Source organism: Momordica charantia, assembly GCF_013281855.1.
Source record: "Momordica charantia cultivar OHB3-1 chromosome 3 unlocalized genomic scaffold, Mcharantia_2.0 BLBB01000003.1, whole genome shotgun sequence".
In the NCBI taxonomy this organism is placed as follows: domain Eukaryota; kingdom Viridiplantae; phylum Streptophyta; class Magnoliopsida; order Cucurbitales; family Cucurbitaceae; genus Momordica; species Momordica charantia.
Genome location: NW_028275161.1, coordinates 23,529,465 through 23,548,401, shown reverse-complemented (window position 1 = coordinate 23,548,401; position 18,937 = coordinate 23,529,465). Strand labels below are relative to the sequence as shown.

Sequence of the window (18,937 nt, the reverse complement as noted above, 5' to 3'; positions counted from 1 at the left end):
TACAGTTCAAATATGGGTAGAGATTCAAACCTACCATAAAAGTTTGTAAATTAACAATGGATAGTTGTGTAATTTGTCAAAATAAAGTCATTTCACACCTAAAACGATAAAATAGAAATTTCTTTATTAGAAAGTATAAATATATAATCCAGGAAAAAAAAGGTTAGGCCCTCTAAATTCTGACAAAACGCACAGCTGCCTGTTCTTTGTCTCCCGCGAAAATTGCTCGGAAACTAACTAGGGCATGACATGAGCCTTTCGTAGATTCTCTCGTCCGCTTGCTCTCCTTCCACTGGTCTATTTCTCTCTAATCTCAATTTCTGTTGAATCATTCTTAATATCAGCTTCTGCATTCGATTGGATTCATCGTCGCAAAAATCTCTTGCCTCCGATCCATTTTTCGGCCCCTGCCGTCTGCGTTCGACCGGTTCTCAAGTAGTTTTCTGTAATGCCCCTCGCTTGCTCAGAATCAGATTATACTTCTCCCCTCCTCTGCTTCCAGCTCAATCTCAGCCTCAGAGACCACTGTCTTGATTGAGCTCTCTCTCTCGCCATGCTCAAGCAATACCTGCTTTACTTTTGATTTGCTTGTCATCGAGCGCCTGCACTGTTACTCTCGATTCGGGTTTGTACTCTCTGTACAGGCGGTTTTAATTGATTTCTGGTTTCTGTTTGTGCTTGCCAGGGGATTAATGTTTCCATGGACTCTATAATCTCGATCCTGTGTCATTTTCAATGCGTAGGCTTTTGTTCGATATCGTGGTGGTTGCTTTATCTTTCTTGTCATTGAGAATTCTTTTTACCTCACTATATTCCATTGTCTATCGTTTTTGTTTATTGCCGCTTATATAATTCTTATGTGCCTGAGATGGCTAATATTAATCTCCATTCTAAAAATTGTTCGTATGCTGGAATCGTACTTTTTTTTCAAAAAATTTATTTTAGGTCTACGATTGAACTAATGTAGGGGACTAGTTAGGAATATGATTTTGATGTGATTTCCAATCTGATTGCTGACAGTCACATCTTCTCACCCTGGATTTGTAGGTTTAAATACCACGAGATCCATTTAAACATTTAGTTTGTTAATAAAAAAAATCTAACATTTTCTATTTACTCGAAAATCAAGAAGTTTCAGTTTGGAGACCAGTTGCAAAGCTATGGATTTCTTGAGTTATTGATGAAATTTCTGGTGTACAATTCTATGGCTAGGCTAACATTTTATTTTTAAAAGGCACGGTGAGTATTATTCCTGTAGGCATTCCTTGTTTTAAGAATTGTATTATTCTTTCAGGAAAGAGTGAATATTGCCACGCTATTTTATAATGTAGTTCTTACCAGATTAATTTTGAACTTTTTCTTGTAGAAGAAGATAAATGCAAACAGAAGCCTTTAACCCTTTGATGCACATGCTTCTTTGTGATGCAGACAGTCATAGCAACCCAATTGAAGTTAACTTCTTTTTTGAAAATAGGAGAAGAAGAGGGATCTTATTATTACATTTTTGGCTTTCCAATGATGGTATATCAAACAAGAATCATTGGACGTCCTTTGCTCAATCTTGTGAGATTGAAAGGTTTTCCTATTCTGCGGCAACTACAGTTGGAAGAGCGCTTACTTCGAAACACATCAGATAATTGGTGTATCATGAATGATGGAACAGATAATCCAACTGTTGTGATGGGCGTTTCAGGGTACATACCATGCATAGTTGTTCTACTTTGAATTTTGCATGTGTCTCAGGTTACTATTTATTGAAAGATTTTATTCTTCTTTTTTTATGGCGTGGGTAATTATATGGTGAATATTGAAACTTATGCGTCACAGTTTGATGATACATATATGTATATTCAGCTAGGTCCTCTGGGTGGTATACAAATACTTATATTTGTAGAATTTGAACCATTAAATCATCTATTAAAGTAAAACTATCTTTATAAAATAATAGAATCTATCACTACAAAGATAAAAGTTGGAATGAGGTTTACAATTTGACTAAGTTTCATGGTTCATTTTGGTGTTCCCTCTCTAAGTCATTTAGTCATTACACCTCCTTTATAATCCACCCAAGTTGGCCAACATTTTGTAAATTTATTTTGGAGGTGCATGGTTAAAATTTTGTTGTAACCTTTCACCAAATCAATAAAATGTTTGTTTCTGTACACAAAAGCTGCTTTTAAGAACTGTTTTTAGATGTTGAAGAGTTGCTTCAATTCCTTGAACTGGCTGTATTGATCAGTTATAGAGAAACTAATTGGAAATGTAGTATTTAATCTACTAAATAATAGAATCATCTCTTGATATGGTTTAGGATCTACTCTATGCTAGTAATAAGACTTGACTATCAATTTGGTTTTGTGTTTAGTCTTGTAGTGGGAAACTCTCAATTTATAATTACCATGTTCTAAATGTTTTAAGATCTAACCTTATCCATGAGTTTCATTATAGTTTTTACCTATTCTTATATGAAACTGTCAAATGTAGAGACCTGCTAGCAGTCAAAATTCTGGGTCATCTGGTCTCTTCTATTTGACTTGTACTTTAGTTATTTCATTCTGAAGATTATTGAATTCTGCATAGGAAACCTGATGAGCTCCTTGACATCAAATCTGTGCTAGGAGATCAAATTCCAGTCATCAGAAGGTTTTCAGGGGGTGGAACTGTTATCGTTGATCATGACACAATATTTGTCACCTTCATATGTAATAAAGATGCCGTTGCCGGACTAAAACCATTTCCTCAACCTATCATGTCCTGGAGTAGTCTAGTATATGATAAAGTATTCCAAGGAACTAATTTTTATCTTCGGGAAAATGGTAGGTAGATTGAACTCTTTAGAATGAACACCATTTCAACTTATTCATATATCTCTGCTTGCATTCAATTATGTATCAGATTAAAAGCTTGTACATTGACTTTTTGTCTTTCCTGGATTAAGATTATGTCTTCGGTAACCACAAGTTTGGTGGAAATGCTCAGTCCATCACTAAAAGCCGGTGGATCCACCATACTTCTTTTCTGTGGGACTATGAGGTTGGGAATATGGCATATCTGAAACATCCTAAACGGGCTCCTGATTATCGTGAGGTATGTCGTACTCTTCCTTGCATTTTTTTTTTCTTTTTGCCCCAAACTGATTTCATGTCCCATCTGCTTCTTTTTCCAACGCCGAGCCTTGCTACTGCAATTGAATATCCAATTATATTTAATGGCCCTGAGACAAATAAATATAGTAAGAGCTTGACAATTGCTATATCTCTATCTCGTAAGATCATCTTGAGGCTCCAATTGGGAATATCCATGTGTTGGTTTTTGAGTTAAAAACATTTTGGACCCATTCCAAAAAGTTGAGGTTGTATATTTGTCCAACCAAAATGAATCCTTAGACTTATGTGTTTTATAATTCTTATTCAGGCAAGGAATCATTTGGATTTTTTATGCCGCTTGAAGGACTACATGCCAAGACAGGTATTTATTGATAAAACAATAGAAGCAATTGAAACTCAATTTGCTACAAGTATAAAGCAATTTGAAGAATGTGAACATTCTTCGACTGGAAACTATAGTCCTACAACAAGGATGCTGACACAGCAAGAATTGGAAACAGCTGCCGGTTGCGGATCGCAAATACATAAGCTTGATAAATTCTTGGACGTAGCAATTTAATCAGTAATTCTTTTAAATAATCACGGTATGGCTATTTTTCCCAAATAATTAATTACACATACCCTTCTTTTATATTAAATTCGTAATGAATTCCAAGTCCCAGCATCAAATATTCTTGTTCTTGCCTATTATCATTGAATTAGCGTGCCTACAACCTAATTCAAGTCACAGTATCATTTAACAGAACTCTCAAGGTATTTCTCTGTTCAGTAATTCTCTCTCTTTTGTGCATTCTAGTTATATAGCTTGTTGAATTTCTAAGGTTATGGAGCCAGATTGCCTCAATTTGTTGTATAACCAAAAATGTTATACATGCGGGTATCTCTTACCGTTGCCTGTTTTTACTTGAAGTGGAAAAATGTAATTTGGCTATTTGTTAATCAAAAGTCATGATCACATCTAGTGTTAGGACTTCCTAGTTAGTTTAGCAATTCGTCAGCTTGGCATGCAATTAATTGATGATTACTTGCTCTTTTAGTTTTAGCATTACCAAGTAATCTCCGTTTTAGGCTTGGAAGTTTTCAGTACTTAATAACTGGAATGTCCTTCAGATTTATTTATTTACTTACTTTTTAGTATTTAGTACGAGGATGGGGATTCGAACCTATGATCATGTTGGCGAATGTCCTTTAAAGTTGGATGAATGATATAGTGATGAAAATTCTAATTAGAGATGTTGTAAGATGGTAGATTACACTTGTCTTCTAGCGTCTTAGATCCTAGATAGTACAATTTAATCATGATGTAATCTCACTCTCGATACCTGACTTTGTCTAACATACTTAACTTTTTTCTTACCCTTTTTTTTTTTTTTTTAGTGAATGCTATGATACTACTAGAATGTGATGGGTGCTGCGGGGTATTATGTCCATATGAGTGTTCACTTTTGATGTTAATGTAGCCAGAGAGGTGGTTGTTCAATGAAAATTGAGCTCCAATTGTAACGTGAAATATGATTTGGTAGTTTGGCCACAAATGATTGTGGTGGCTGGCAGACATTTAGATCCAGAGTAATGAAATGGTCTGGTATCTTTTTAAAAGAAAAAATAAAAAACAAAAAACAAAAAATAAACAATAGAGGAGAGTAAACATCAATTGGTAAGCGTTATGTTTATATTTTATCATGTTTAGGTTGATAAATGATTATATAGTTGTAAATGAGCAATTGTTAGATATAACAAAAGTATATAATATATTGATTACCGAAGGTAATAAGTGATTAATAAGTTTTCCAAGAAGTGATATATTTGTGATGACTTTTTAAGTAATGCTATATCTGTCAATTTGAGAAAAATTCTTTTTTTTTTTAAAATCATTTTAATGAAATTGACTAAATTGGTTGCACGACAAAAATTGGTTGAAATCATTGTGATTGACTGCAAAATTAACAGAATGTATTCAAATTACATTCCCTTGGAAACTACCATAGGAAAGGCAGCCCCCTCATGCTAATATAGAAAAAAGATCCTCATAATGTAAGGGTCCAGGGTCTCTATGTGATTCTCCTCTCGACTAGGCTGAATCGAGCCACCACTTAGAATAGGAATGACTCAATTTACATGTATCATTTGATGAAAGCGGTCCAGGCAGTCGCCTCCTCGAAGTGGCTTGCCCCTCCCACAATACATTGCTCCTCCTAAAAATTTCTTTCCCACCTTTTAGCGTTCTAGGCCCTAAAAAAAAGAAAGAAACCGAAATTAAAAAGAAAGAAAGATAAATTAGGCTATGTTTTTTTAGAGAGGTTGTCTTCTCTTAGGCCAACAATCTTTGGGCTTCCCTATTTTTTGGGCTTCATTCACTCGTCTACGTGGATTCAATTTTGATAATTTAATTTTACCAAAAAGAATATTTTTCAAGAAATAAATGTAGTTAATTCATTTAATATTTCTTGTGACATAATTGACTTTAAGTATAATTAGATTGGTTTTAGTCTTGAAAAACATTTCTTAAATATTGTCAATCTTAATAATATTTTGTAGCGATATTGTTAATTTAGAGTTGATGTAAGCCTATGATTAAAAAAAAAAAAGTTGATGTAGAAATTTTATATTTTGTTTTGAAGTTCTTAAAGAATAATTATATTTATACTTTAATTTTATGTCTATCTAAAATCATGAAGTTTTAAGCAATCTTCTCATTTGTCTATTATCTTAAATAAATTGACATATCATTTTTTGATTTCACATATTATGAAGCAGAATGAACCGTTGATTGAGAAAAAAAAAATTGGTTGGGTCAGTTTGACCAAGCTTTTCAATGAAATAATTCTACCTAGGCCGAAATACATTAGTTAAACAATATAGAAAAGAAAATAAAAAATGAATGATTTGGAGAGGGGGGGTGGGGTGGGGGTTTTGTAGTGAAAAAAAGAGTATTTATTGATGAGGCGATTGCTGAATTGCCCAAACAATTTGCAATTTGGTGCTGATTGGTGGTTTGTCATTTTCACAGCCGAAATCTTAGGCTGACCTTTCGTGAGATTGTGTAAAGCAAAGCATTAGCATGCTCTCCTTTGTGTTCGTTCAATTGGCAATTGCCATTACCTTCCTTTCCTGTTTTACTGCCCGCCTTCCCTTTTTCTCCCTCTCCCATGTCCTTCTTCTCCATTCACTTCCCTTTCTCTCTCTCGGTGCGATTCAATTCGTGCCTTCCCCTCTTTTACTAATACCCCATTTCCCCTTCGATCCTTCTCCCCTCCTCAATCCAACCTGATTTCCTCCGATTGTTCTTCACTGCCGCTTCTCTCAGCTGCCCAACTGCGTTTTCGATGCTTTTTCCAACTCGGCGAGTTTGAATTCCAGGGATACCCACCCATTCTTCTCGTCTCCCCTTATAATGGGAAGGGTTAAGCTCAAAATTAAGAAATTGGAGAGCACTGGCAGCAGGCAGGTCACTTTCTCCAAGAGAAGGCATGGCATTATGAAGAAAGCTCGAGAACTCGCCATTCTCTGCGATATTGACATTGTTCTCCTCATGTTTTCGCCCACTGGAAGGCCCGCGTTCTACCAAGGTGAACGCAGGTACTATAATATTCCACGACCCACAACGTTTTCTTTCTTGCACCTGCTAGATGTTAGTGATTCTAGTTTTTAGCAACCCACATTATGTAGAACCAGTAGCATATTTCGAAATCTGTAAATCCTTGGAATTTACGGGAATTGGGAAAACATAGATCATTGATTCATCACTGTAGTATCTATAATCAGTTTGGATTGTCAATAATCTATAATCTATAGTATCTTTTTATCTGGGAGGTTTAGTCGCTATAATTAAAAGGTTCGTTGTGGTCATTTAGGAAGAAATTAGACTTTTTGGGCATTCCAATGTCCATATGATGCATGATTGGTTACGGGAGTGCCTATATCATGTGGCTTATTTCGAAGAGAATTAGAAATCACTCTACAAATTACAAATTAGAGCTTGAAAGGATAACATATTAATTCTGTGTCGTATGATCAATGGGTATCTTCAAATTTTCAGCACCATCGAGGAGGTCATTACAAAATTTGCTCAATTGACTCCACAGGAGAGGGCGAAAAGGTACAAGAACCTCTCCCCTATGATCGTGACCCAATTCCTTTGCAAACTTTTTCTTCTGCAATGTGGTAGCATAAATGGCTAATTGATTTACATTTTTTTGGAACAGGAAACTGGAGAGCCTTGAAGTAAGTCTCTACATGTCTCTCTCTCTCTCTCTCTCTCTCTCTCTCTCTTGAAATAATTTTATTTTGGTGGGGGATAAGTAAACAATGATTAAGAGAAAGGGGAAATAAGGACTTTATTTATTTATTTTTTTGAAATATTTTTATTTTGGTGGGGGCCAAGTAAACAATGATTAAGAGAAAGGGGAAATAAGGACTTCATTTTTTCTTTTTCTGCCCGCTTCTGTCGTACAGAATAGTTTTGAATTCTCATCTCTTATACAAGTGTACTTATTTGTTTGCATGTTCTCTTTGAGCATATAGGCGCTGAAGAAAACATTTAAGAAGTTAGACCACGATGTAAACATAAAAGATTTTGTGGGTTCAAGGTATTTGTTTATATCTGTCAAATGTTCGTTGTATTTACTGTTGAATTTCATTACTAATACTATGGATCTGACTATTATTTTCTTTTTGTCTCATTTCTTGCAATATCTTTGCAGCTCTCAAGATTTTGAGGTACCAAGCATTTTTTATCATTAATTTTCACAAATCGAAAATAGGTTTCTGCATTTTATTAATTTTATATAATTTATCAGCAGGAATTGACCAATGAAGTTAGCATGTTGCGTGATCAGATTGCCGAAGCACATAAGAGACTGAGGTGCACCTTTGGAGCTTTTGTTTTTAAAGTATATAGCCTTTTCTTTTTTTGGCCTTGCAGATTATTGTTATCCCTTTGCAGATGCGCTTGTAGAAAATATATTTAATTAAGAAAAGTGTGGATTAGGTTTTTATACTCATAATAAGTTTAGTATTTAATCCATTTAGACCTAGTGTCTACAGGCCCGATAAGTATAAGCAACTTTTTCTTTTGTTATATCATGCCTATGATCAAATGGTACATGTTGACACTGTCTTTTTTAATCTATGGTAGTTTTGAAAAATCCTTGGTCGATATTTATTACAAGCATGGAGACTGATAGAGGGGTAAAGGTGGAGGTCTAAATAGGATATGGCAGATGATTCTCTTCCAATTGGTATAGACACCATTTTCGTTCAGTGAACTATTGCCAGCTTAATTATGCATCTAATCTGGTCCGCAAATATTAAAATTGGACAGAAGTGGTAAAATCTGAAACCACAAGATTTTGAGTCCTCAAAGTGAGCTAAAAGAAGTCTAAGTTTGTTACTGGGCTATTGCTATAGGCATGATCACATGCATGTTTAGTGTCGGGTATGGATTCCATTCTGTTTGTATGTTGATATTCTAGCGTTCTTGTTATCCCTTCAGTTATTGGAGGAATCCTGATAATATCAACAATATAGAACATCTGCAGCAGATGGAAGATATGATAAGGGAGTCGCTAAACCAAACACGTCTACACAAGGTATGCTACATGTGTTCTAGTTGGATAAATCAAAACAAGCATTTTTGTCCGTGATTTCATGCCTTTGGTCTAAGGATATGGTTTATACGTCTTTTGGCTTGATACTTAAATCAAAACCCATTGGCTGCATCATACTGGCATCAGTTTGGTCTTATGTACAGGTGTTTTTAAGGACATGCTAACTTATTTTATAGTGCATCTCTTGTGGACAGACCCCATGTTATCTATGTTTCTTACGGTTCTATGTTATATGTGTGAAGAAGTTGCTAGTGGGGCTTAAACAGGTTCTGAAATTTGGCAGGAAAATTTAAGACGACACCAACTACTGTCACAAGAGTTCACTAGCCAGGTAAGAGCAAAACTTTTCTTAATCATTTTTACAAGCATGCTTACATTTGAATATCTTGATAGAGTCAACATATTTTCATTTACCACAGCTTCAGAGTGGGATGTCTTTACCTTTGATAATGGACGAAATGCAAGCCGCTCAACCCCTGTTATGGCTTCCCAACTATGGCACTCAACAGATTACATTACCAAATGATCCTAACTTTCTGCAACCAGGGTGAGCCTACAATGGATTAGCACTCTGAGATTAATGTGTGAATGCTTGTAATTACGTTGTTGATTTGTGCAATCATATTCATGAAAATGAAAGCTGGTTTTTTCATCAATACATGCCATGTGTATAGGGTAATAAGATAAAATGGTTTTCTGCTGACAAAATCTGAAAAATGCTGCATGATATCTCTGTCCATGTGGGTGATTTTATTACCCTTGAATTTATACTGGGGACTGTCTGCAGAGATGTTGAATGCTCCATGGCTACATCGTTTCCAACCTATCCCAGTTACTTCAACCCTGGGAAGCAAATTGAAGTTGGAATATCTGGGCCAGTTGATAGCTTGCCACATGGTGATGGTGCTTTAAATGAATTAAGTGGAACTTCTTGCTCAACACTGCAACTTGGTGAGCAATATACATATCCTACATGTGATGGTTCCAACTTCCAAGATGATAAGAGACTGAAGCTTGATATGGAGATGAACCTACATGCCAATTGTGTGGAGAATCAACTAAATGGCAAGTTGGAGCTCTCTAGATCTCTATTTGATAATGAGCAGCATCATTGGGCTTCTATTCCGGGGTGTAGCATTCCTATGTACCAAAGCAATGGGTACCACCATGTAGGTTCTCTTTTAACTGCTTACTATAAAACTTAACAAAGTCCAGTTCATTTAAACTTATTGGACTTTCTGTCCGTATTTGTATTTCAAAAACATTAAAGATGTTTTAGACATTAATATACTATCCCTGCTTAATTAGGACAGAACTATTTGTATTCCATGTACCAAAGCAGTGCATATTGCATACCACCTGTCTTGTCTGATAACCTCAGGCATTTGCCTCCCTTACAAGAGAAAACCTCGCAGCTCCAAAAGCTCTGAATTGGGATTCATTTGCCTTACCATTTATCTGAGACATGATAGTTTTGAATTCCTTAGCCTCTTGTAGTGACTCAGAATGGATAATATTTTCACTCATTTCAGTTTTTATTATTTGATATGAACTCTAATATTTATGTTTCAATCCTTTAACGATTCCATCATCTCTTGCAGCAACCAAATTGATTCTATCAAATTTCACCAGTAATTGGAGGGTAACTGACTGAAGAATCGTACCTCTCGATTGATGTGGTCAACAATTTTGTTGGAATAGCATCCGTCTCCCAATTGCCAGACGAAATTATTTGATATACAATGAGATCAGAATGATCTTATGCTCCTCATTTTGCCGTTTAACCAATATCCTCGACTTGTAAATACAAGATATACGAGATCAGAGGTTGGTTTTTAGATTAGATTTTCATTTTTTTTTTCCTCCTCATGGAGAGCTGTAACATATTTGGGTTTTCTGGTATCCTTAGCTGTACATGGATGAACTCTTGTAAAACATGGAAGCAAATTTCATATTTATATCAAGTTTCGAGAAAATTAAAGAAATGGGTGTGAAGTGTGATAACACAATCTTTCTTGCTCAGTTAAACCAAGTTGCGTACTTGTACTAGATTTATATAAACTGCCACCATCCTGTACACTGATATTCCCATGTTTACAATCACACAGTTCACATCTTCTTGCACACAGATTTTAGTATCCTATCCCCTTAGTGTTTGAATAATGGTGTTGTGCCATGGGTCTGAAATGTGCTGCAAGAAGTTGTCAAATGGACCTTTGCCAGTCACGTTGTGTTGAACAATGAATCCCAAGAATGCCAACATTGCCAATCTCCCTGCAGTTGTACCGAAACTTGATTAGTTGCATCATTTTACACGTCGTTAAGAAATTTTAGCTAAGTTTGTTTCTGTGACATTTACCATTGGCTATCTCCTTTTCCTTGGCCTCAAGAGTTGGTTCAAAGTTGAGTGGGTTGAAAATTCCCCCTGGGTATCCAACATCATTTGGTGGCAAGCTGTATCGCTTGAAGATGGGATCTTGGTTCACACTTCCTGGGTTCTTTATGTCCTGCCACCTTCTGATTTCCACATAATGGAACAGAATGAACTCGATCACGAACAGGGTTGAGGATGATGCGAAATACTCGGCTTTGCCAGCATCATACCATTTCGGTACGTTGATGATTCCTATACTCGTGAAAACTTCAGGCAATAGCATGCCTGCAACTCCAAGCATTGCCCACCGGCCATTCACAAGCTCTGCCTGCACATACCATCTCAAATTCTCAGGATCCTCTGCAAGTCCCAGAGGATCAAACCCATTGTCACCTGCAAGACTGTAAACAGAAATGTCATAAGTTTGTTTATTTAATTCAAATCTCAATTTCCAGATTTCTTGTGTTTGATATAACTTATACATTCAAATCTCAATTTCCAGATTTCTTGTGTTTGATATAACTTATACCTGCCATCAAGGTAAGCTGGCGATGGCAAACCCGGTAACCACTCTCCTTTCTTGGCCTCAACTTTGAAATAACAGGGCAATGAAGAAGCTGTTGGCTTAACAGACAAAGCTCTGTTAAATTTTCCAGAAGACCCAGAAAGAAACCTTGATCTCGAGGCGCATGGTCGGAAGACAGCAGCCGAAGCCTGGGTCATGGCAGTTGCCATTTTTCCAGCAAGAAAATGGTCTGGGGTAGAACAAGCTGGGTTTGGCTCAAGTTCAAGAAGTGTATTTTGTGCATGCCTTTGTAATTCCCATTTAAGTTTATGGTGTTCATTTGTTGTTGGAAATCAAGGGTTGGAATGGAAGATGTCTTAGGATCCAATGGCTGAGATGAGCTAATGAGTTTTTGGATGAGCCAATTGGATTAAAAGAGCCTTATCCTTTTATCTTAGGGGTCCACTGCCATATCCATAAATCTAGATCTTTGATTCTGTTGGTTGAAGAAAGATGGTGTAGGCCAACTTTTAGCCCATGATATGAACAAAGATTTTTCCCACAAAATGGGAAATATCTTACCATAAAATGGATGGCTGGCCATACAATTTAGAAAGAACATATTGATATTTTGAACAGTTTGTAGTAAATCACTATTAGATTAAAACGTTTTAGTAGTCCGATATAAATAATTTTAAGGTCAAATAACAAAATTAGTCGTCTGTGTCTTTGAAGAACTTTTTTTTAAAAAAATCCACTATGTTGTTCAACTTCCAATTTTGATTATAATATATATCGTTATGGTTAACGTGGTTACTTTACTAAAGGAGTAGACTTGTTTGATAAAATAAGGTCAAATGAGACTAAGAAAATTTGGTTTAAATTGAATTCCACTACCTTCTTCCATCAATATTTTAGCCTGTATGACCTTGTCTTAGTTGGTGGCTTACTCTGTTATACATGCTACATCCTCGTCTTTTTTCTAGTACAATAAATATGGGGGAGAGTTTGAACCTCGAAACTCAAAGAAATGAATAAAATTTCTAGTTAACTATTAAGTTACATTTCATAATAAAGCCTAAGGGACATAATTGAAACTTCTAAAACTCAAAGTAATAAATACGCCTACTATCCAACTTTATGAAAATTTAACATCATTTTAATACTTTAATATATTCTGAAATTAAGAAAGACCAAAAGTTAGTGGATGTTTATACTTAAAAAAAATTAAAATAAGGAAAACCAAAACCGTGAGTTAATTTTTAAGTGATTTAGTGATGTGGTTGGATTTGTCTTTTACAATGGCATAACTTAGCTCAAATTTTAGAAGTCCAAAAATGAGGCTAAATTGGGCCTATTTAATGGTATTGTTCCAACAACATTATTCCAATTTTTCCTATCCATTTAATTTGAATCCAACAAGCAGAGTCTACTTTAAACACAATCTTTTAGGGAAGAGGGAAAAATGAGGAAAAAAAATTATTTTTAAAGAGGCCCTCCTCAACAAAATTTTTTATAAATTTATTTATTCAGTAAATTCAAAATTAAATATACCAAATAAGAAAGGAAAGGAGGAAGCTTTACATATATATTAGTATTCATAGACAATGACTTAGATGGAAGCTAGTCACTCATCTTAAACCTAAATGTCTATCTTATATAATTAACGTTTACTCTATTAACTTTTTATCAAGTGAATTGTTTTCCAGAAAAGCTTTGTCCAAACGACCACCCAGAAGGTGCAACGTTGTAAGAGACAATCGAGCGACCATCACTGGTGGTGACCTTAAAGGAGAGACTTTGTCCCACAAGGTAATCGTTGCTCTGCCAGTTCTGACCCCAATTCCTCGTCATTGCTCTCCAACTAGTTCTCGACCCTTTAATGGAAACCGCATGTACATCTCCCGCACCACCCACGTTGCTTACCAACACCAAATTGAAGTATGGATTGCCCTCGATCTTGAACTTAATGCCTCCTCTCCTCATGCATCGCACCCTGCACGTACCATAGTTAACTACAGTTACTAAATACTTATGTTTCTCAACAACTTGAAACATAAAAACAGGCCCGTTGCATTACCATACCTTCGATAAGCCACGGGGACGACACCGGCAATGTATTGAGCAATCGTCTGGAAGGCGGGCTGGGAGAGATCGAAATGGTGGAGGGAAGGGTCGCACCACCCACCGGGCGGACAGAAGTTGGTGGTGGTGACCACGACGGAGCCCGGGAGGCACCATTTTCGGTCATTCACACACTTGACCTCAAAGCAAGCTCCGCAGCTCAAGCCATCATCGAACAAGGCTGCACTCAGTGCAGTCGTTTTAGTCCCATATCCCTCGCTGTATACGTTCCCATATCCACAAGCCCCACCTGCAAAAAAAAAAAACAACTCAATTCAGTGAACAAAAATGGTAAACAAATCAATAGAAATAGAGAAAGGAGAGTTTTGGTTAGTTATAATATATACATACCCAAAGTACCAGAGGCATCGGGGCCTCCATAGAAAGTAGCATGAGCACCATTGATCCACCTTCCACCATATCCACCAACCAATGAGCTCCACCATAAACAGAGAAACCCCACTAACAATAACAATACCCCAACAAATCCCATTATAAATCTCTGCACTAAGCACAAATTTAGAATTTAAATGGAAATCCCACGTATAGAACAGCACCAAGTTTCAATTTTTTTAATGTGAGAGTGAAGATGCTAATTGTTGGGGTTTAATAAATAGGCCGCTGCTTCGGGGGAGGATGTTGGCATTTAGAACTCTCCAACCCTGCTCAAACCACGAAACAAGTATTGCAGGTCTTAGAGATGATGTCACAATACATACCTGTCACGAGTTATGTTAATAAAATTTTTTAACCTAATTCGTGACACTTGTACATTATGATTAATAAGTATCTTATCTATTTAGTAACATTCGAATTGACAAATTTTCAGAATTAATTGAGATTGGACTTTGATTTAAAAATACTTGAAATGCGTTTGTCAAGGACCATAGTTTTTAGCAGGAATTACAAAAGCAGTAAAAAAAATGTATTTATATCTATAACATAGGTTTAAAATTTTACAAAAAGTAACATAATTTACAAACTAATCATATGAGACCAACCACATTTTGTGACATTTTTGAAAAAATAAAAATAAAAAGTAATGATATTATTTATTGTTTTATGACATTTCATATACTTTTCTTTTAACTTTTAATTCAAATTCAATATATAATATAAGGCAATTAATGTCTTCTAAATAAAAATAAATAAATTTTAGGTGTTTATGGGTAGGTAGGTAGATCTCTACTTATGATAACCACTAAAAAATTGACGATTTAGAAAGATGAATTCACGAATAAAATAGAAAATAAAATAAATAGTTGTCAATTTTTTAATAGTTCGTTTTTTTTAGTACAACATGTGGAGATGAAAAATCGAACTCACAATCTCTTAGTTTGAGAGATATGTCAATTATCGTTTAGTTCGGTTCCCTTTAGTTTTTGAAAAAAATGCTTTTATGACTTGATTTATATGCATATGTTAGTGTTTAATTGGAAGAGAACCTAATTGATGCCCACCTTGCACCTTCAATCATGGGAGAGTTTCGTATCGAATTAGCTCAATTATAGGCAGACTTTAATATATACCTCTAACGAGTCAAATATGTTAGAATATTTCCACAAAAATAAAATAATAAAATAAAATCTTCATTCTCGAGAATATAATTCTAAAAAGGAAATGGTGGAACAAAAGCAACAAGAAGCTCCTTTTCAATGAAAACTCCTAAATTTTCCTTGTCACTTAATTCTCTCTGTATTTCAATACGAAAATATTATTTATTTTAGATTTAAGTCTACATATTTTATGTCAACGAGCCTAGTTCAGTAGTAACTCGCACATAGTCCTTTTCTTAAAATTTCCATTTTGTAATTTGTTGTATTTGAAAAAAAAAATCCACATAATTTTCTTTTAGACTCTATTTAAAAAATATCAATAGAAATATTTGTTGTTTTTAAATAGTATGGAGAATTTTTCTTTTTTATTTGAGATTATGTTGTGCTTCTTTCAAGTTTAATGAAAGATTGACCTAAAATATTTTTATTTGTCTTCGTTTTCCAAATTAGTTGGGCTGAATACCATTATACCATAGTGGAATTACACATACACTTAGGAAGTAAATGAAATCAAAGACGATATTGATAAAATAAACCCATCAAACTTAGAAATTGAAATTATATAAAATGAGTCAAATTCATAGAAGACGTAGGTTTTACTAAGTATACATCTCGTTATGCTTCAAATATATATGCTCTAAAAAGCAGATTTTGCTTAATAAATAAATGGTGTGTTCTAAAGTGAACGAAATATTTCAAATTAATCGGTACAAGATCATGAAGAGAAGTTTTTTTTTTCTTTTGAAAATTTTACATCATCAATATGGGTTTAGAATTCAAACTTGTGGTTCTTATGTTTGGATAGACGCAATGTTATCAATTTTAAGCCAAAAGACAAAAGATTAAGTTGATATGAAATTAATTAAGGTGTTCTAAATACACATGTGATAAAATACTTTCAAGCTAAGTAGAATTTTGAGCTTTATTAACCTCTTCTATGAGTGTAATATTCTAACATTGATATGCAAATAGTGTGCATACCTCAAGTATAGGGGCATAAAGGTTCAAGGATCGCTGACTCCCGAGTAATAAAAAAAAAGAGAAATATGAAGATGCAAATTTTCAACTTTGTAAGTATATACTTAAGCAAGCGTAGTGCATAAAATTCCACATAAGTGCAAAAGTTATACCCTCTTTGAATTGGAAAAAAAAAATGAAATTTTTGCTATACTACCACAATTGTGTAGTTAGGGTTTTATCTCCTTACATTGGGAGAGGAGTGCTGCTCTAGTGCACCGATTTGGATCTTAAATTGAATAAGTCTCTTTTGAAAAATAAACTATAACCTATGCTCACTAAAACTCCATCGTCCTTCTACGCGTTGTGCATATAGAAAGAAAAATAAACTCTATTCAAGAAAAAAAGTTCTTTTTTAGTAAACAAAAAATGTTATTCTAAGTTGAATTTATAACGTATTTCATAATCTGGTAGAAGTCCCTTTACTCCCCTAACTACCTTTTCTTCTCTATTCACCTCTGGACCATAGAGTTTCATTTCACCAATACGAAGAAGTCTTCTTGAGACTGTTCTATGAGTCACGCCCTCTAGTTGGTACGAAAGACGTTCGGAGGCGAATTCGACCTACAGATAAAATCAATTATCAATGCTAGCAACTTAGAACCAATGAAAGACGCCATGAACAATACAAATGGAAGTAAGTTTAACAATAATGGTAAAGGCACGGTTGATTTATTGTTTTATTGATGAGATATAATGGATCTCATATGGATTTGGTTGGTTTATTAACTAATTATTGAAAATGAAATGACCAAATTCTCCTCCCGATACATGTTCAATCATTGTTGGTAAAAAAAAAAATTAAATAAATAAATAAAAAGTGTGAATTTATGATTTTTGTCTTAATCAAACCTTTTTGATGTCTCACTCTCAAGGCCTGGCCATCCATTGTTCGTGACATGTGCTATGTACGAACACAATGAAAATAGAACCTAGCTAGCTAGCAAATTAAATCTAATCTCATAACTTCTTTTTTTTAAACAATAATCTCATAACCTTTGTTAAACCTACGAAATTATCCTCTTACTGTTTTCTTTTTTTTTTTAATTATTTTTTACTTTTTAAAACATATGCTTTATTCTCCAGCTAAGTCAATGTTAAATTTATCGTTTTAATCCTATTAAATTTAAAATTTGAATAAATGACAACATTACTATATTTTCAAAATAAGCCACGAAAGAAAATCTGTCAACTACAACCATGAAAAAATCAGACTTAGAAACCTCCTTGACAGGCTCCTTGTCAACATACAAGAAGATAATGGACGAAAAAGAGAGGTATCCCATGTCCTAATATTTGAAATCCAGCTTTCAATTGAATCTTTTCATCGAATTTCTCCACTGACAAGGCGAAATGTGAATTGGAAAACCCGATGAGTTGATCATAAAAACCAAACAAAACAAAACCAATGGGCTTTGTATTATACTTTTTCTTCTCTTACAAAAAGTATGTCACATGCAAAATATATAAATATATAAATATATAATATATGATGATTATGATGAAACATGAGACGTACCAAAAATCTGTGGGTTACAGCCTACAATACAACTTTCAGTGTCTGCCAAAACCAGTAGGGACATTTTTCCCTTCTCTTCTACTGCTCCCTTTGGCCTTTGCTTTGCTAATTAATTATCACCAAAACGGAAAACCCCAAACACAATATATTTTGCCTTTTGTTTCAAACCATCCCCCACCTCATTTAATGTCTTCTAAAAGCATATTTCATCTTCTGATTGCCATTATTTTTTTACTATACCCACTTAACTATCAACAATTCCAACAGAATTTAGCTGACATTTTTTAGATAAGAACTAAAATATTTATTTTCAAATTTAATAAGCGAAAATAGAACAAATTTAAAAGTTTTAAGAAGTAGAGGAACAAACTACAAAAATTGAACTAAATATGAGATCCTTTTGTTTCATTGTACTACCTACCAAACCCTACCAATAATTTGTTTTCAAAATATAATAATATATATTCTTATTGGAGACTACCAAAAATGATTTTTTTTTTAGGGAATCAAAATGGATTATTTACTTGTTCATGTTTGGAAGAAAAAAAAAATTACTGAAATTAAAAATACATCTTCATTGTTAATACATAATCATTATTTGTTTTTCTTAAAGTAGAGGTTTACATTTTAAAATAATCCAAGACAGCCCCCATGGGCATGTGATGTTTCAGAGAGAGGATGATTTCTTACAATTGGGCAAAAGCGTAATTACGCATCTACATCTAGCTGGAATCAACTAGACGTATGCTCTAATTTTAAAATGGGTGAAGTCAGGGAAGGGGGGCAAAAGAGTAATTTGAGAGGGCAAATACGTGAAAACTCAAAACTGCAATGTGGGAGTACGATGTGTCTGTTTTGGCAAAGAAAAGAAAGAATCCTTATCCAAAAAAAATTCCAAAAGATTAAACTTGAAACTGGAGCTACGCGATATTCCCGTTCTATCCTCATAAACCACACCTAATTCTCAATAATTCAGCCTGTAATATAGAAATCAATCCTCTAATTATCTGAAAAACCCTCCACCCATATACGGAATCTCAATTTCTCAAACCCCGTTCCGTTTCTATTCAAATGGATAAACTTTAATCCGATTCGGACTGCCCCACTCGGCTTTTTTTCTTTATAT

At 34.6% G+C, this 18,937-nt stretch overlaps 4 protein-coding genes across 13 annotated transcripts; 2 read left to right on the top strand and 2 right to left on the bottom strand.

Moving 5' to 3' along the window:
- The first annotated feature begins 157 nt into the window (after positions 1 to 157).
- On the top strand, positions 158 to 3,879 carry LOC111008903 (Biotin/lipoate A/B protein ligase family). Of its 8 annotated transcripts, none has more exons than XM_088122273.1 (6): positions 158 to 625; positions 1,133 to 1,239; positions 1,429 to 1,694; positions 2,581 to 2,816; positions 2,939 to 3,087; positions 3,415 to 3,879. In XM_088122273.1, exons 3-6 carry the CDS (start codon positions 1,516 to 1,518, stop codon positions 3,664 to 3,666), a joined length of 816 nt encoding a protein of 271 aa, XP_087978399.1. In that variant the 5' UTR covers positions 158 to 625; positions 1,133 to 1,239; positions 1,429 to 1,515; the 3' UTR covers positions 3,667 to 3,879. The 8 variants fall into 8 exon arrangements, with proteins under 8 accessions (XP_087978399.1, XP_087978397.1, XP_087978398.1 ...); XM_088122271.1 differs by having other exon boundaries at positions 1,367 to 1,694; XM_088122272.1 differs by having other exon boundaries at positions 1,130 to 1,239.
- Positions 3,880 to 6,046: 2,167 nt separating this feature from the next.
- On the top strand, positions 6,047 to 10,701 carry LOC111008700 (agamous-like MADS-box protein AGL65). 3 transcript variants are annotated; one of them, XM_022281466.2, is made up of 11 exons: positions 6,052 to 6,686; positions 7,147 to 7,206; positions 7,313 to 7,331; positions 7,632 to 7,696; positions 7,811 to 7,826; positions 7,907 to 7,971; positions 8,602 to 8,698; positions 9,000 to 9,047; positions 9,136 to 9,263; positions 9,504 to 9,885; positions 10,318 to 10,701. In XM_022281466.2, the coding sequence occupies exons 1-11, from the start codon at positions 6,502 to 6,504 to the stop codon at positions 10,327 to 10,329; spliced, it is 1,077 nt and encodes a 358-aa protein (XP_022137158.1). In that variant the 5' UTR covers positions 6,052 to 6,501; the 3' UTR covers positions 10,330 to 10,701. The 3 variants fall into 3 exon arrangements, with proteins under 3 accessions (XP_022137156.1, XP_022137158.1, XP_022137157.2); XM_022281465.2 differs by having other exon boundaries at positions 6,053 to 6,686; positions 7,910 to 7,971; XM_022281464.2 differs by lacking the exon at positions 10,318 to 10,701 and having other exon boundaries at positions 6,047 to 6,686; positions 9,504 to 10,259.
- Positions 10,702 to 10,739: 38 nt separating this feature from the next.
- LOC111008702 (chlorophyll a-b binding protein P4, chloroplastic-like) lies at positions 10,740 to 11,905 on the bottom strand. The gene is made up of 3 exons (XM_022281468.2): positions 11,620 to 11,905; positions 11,076 to 11,491; positions 10,740 to 10,990 (listed from the first exon to the last, which is right to left on the bottom strand). The coding sequence occupies exons 1-3, from the start codon at positions 11,823 to 11,825 to the stop codon at positions 10,857 to 10,859; spliced, it is 756 nt and encodes a 251-aa protein (XP_022137160.2). The 5' UTR covers positions 11,826 to 11,905; the 3' UTR covers positions 10,740 to 10,856.
- A 1,250-nt stretch (positions 11,906 to 13,155) lies between these two features.
- Positions 13,156 to 14,318, bottom strand: LOC111008704 (expansin-A10-like). Its single transcript, XM_022281469.2, has 3 exons — positions 14,071 to 14,318; positions 13,681 to 13,969; positions 13,156 to 13,591 (listed from the first exon to the last, which is right to left on the bottom strand). Exons 1-3 carry the CDS (start codon positions 14,210 to 14,212, stop codon positions 13,285 to 13,287), a joined length of 738 nt encoding a protein of 245 aa, XP_022137161.2. The 5' UTR covers positions 14,213 to 14,318; the 3' UTR covers positions 13,156 to 13,284.
- Positions 14,319 to 18,937: the final 4,619 nt, after the last annotated feature.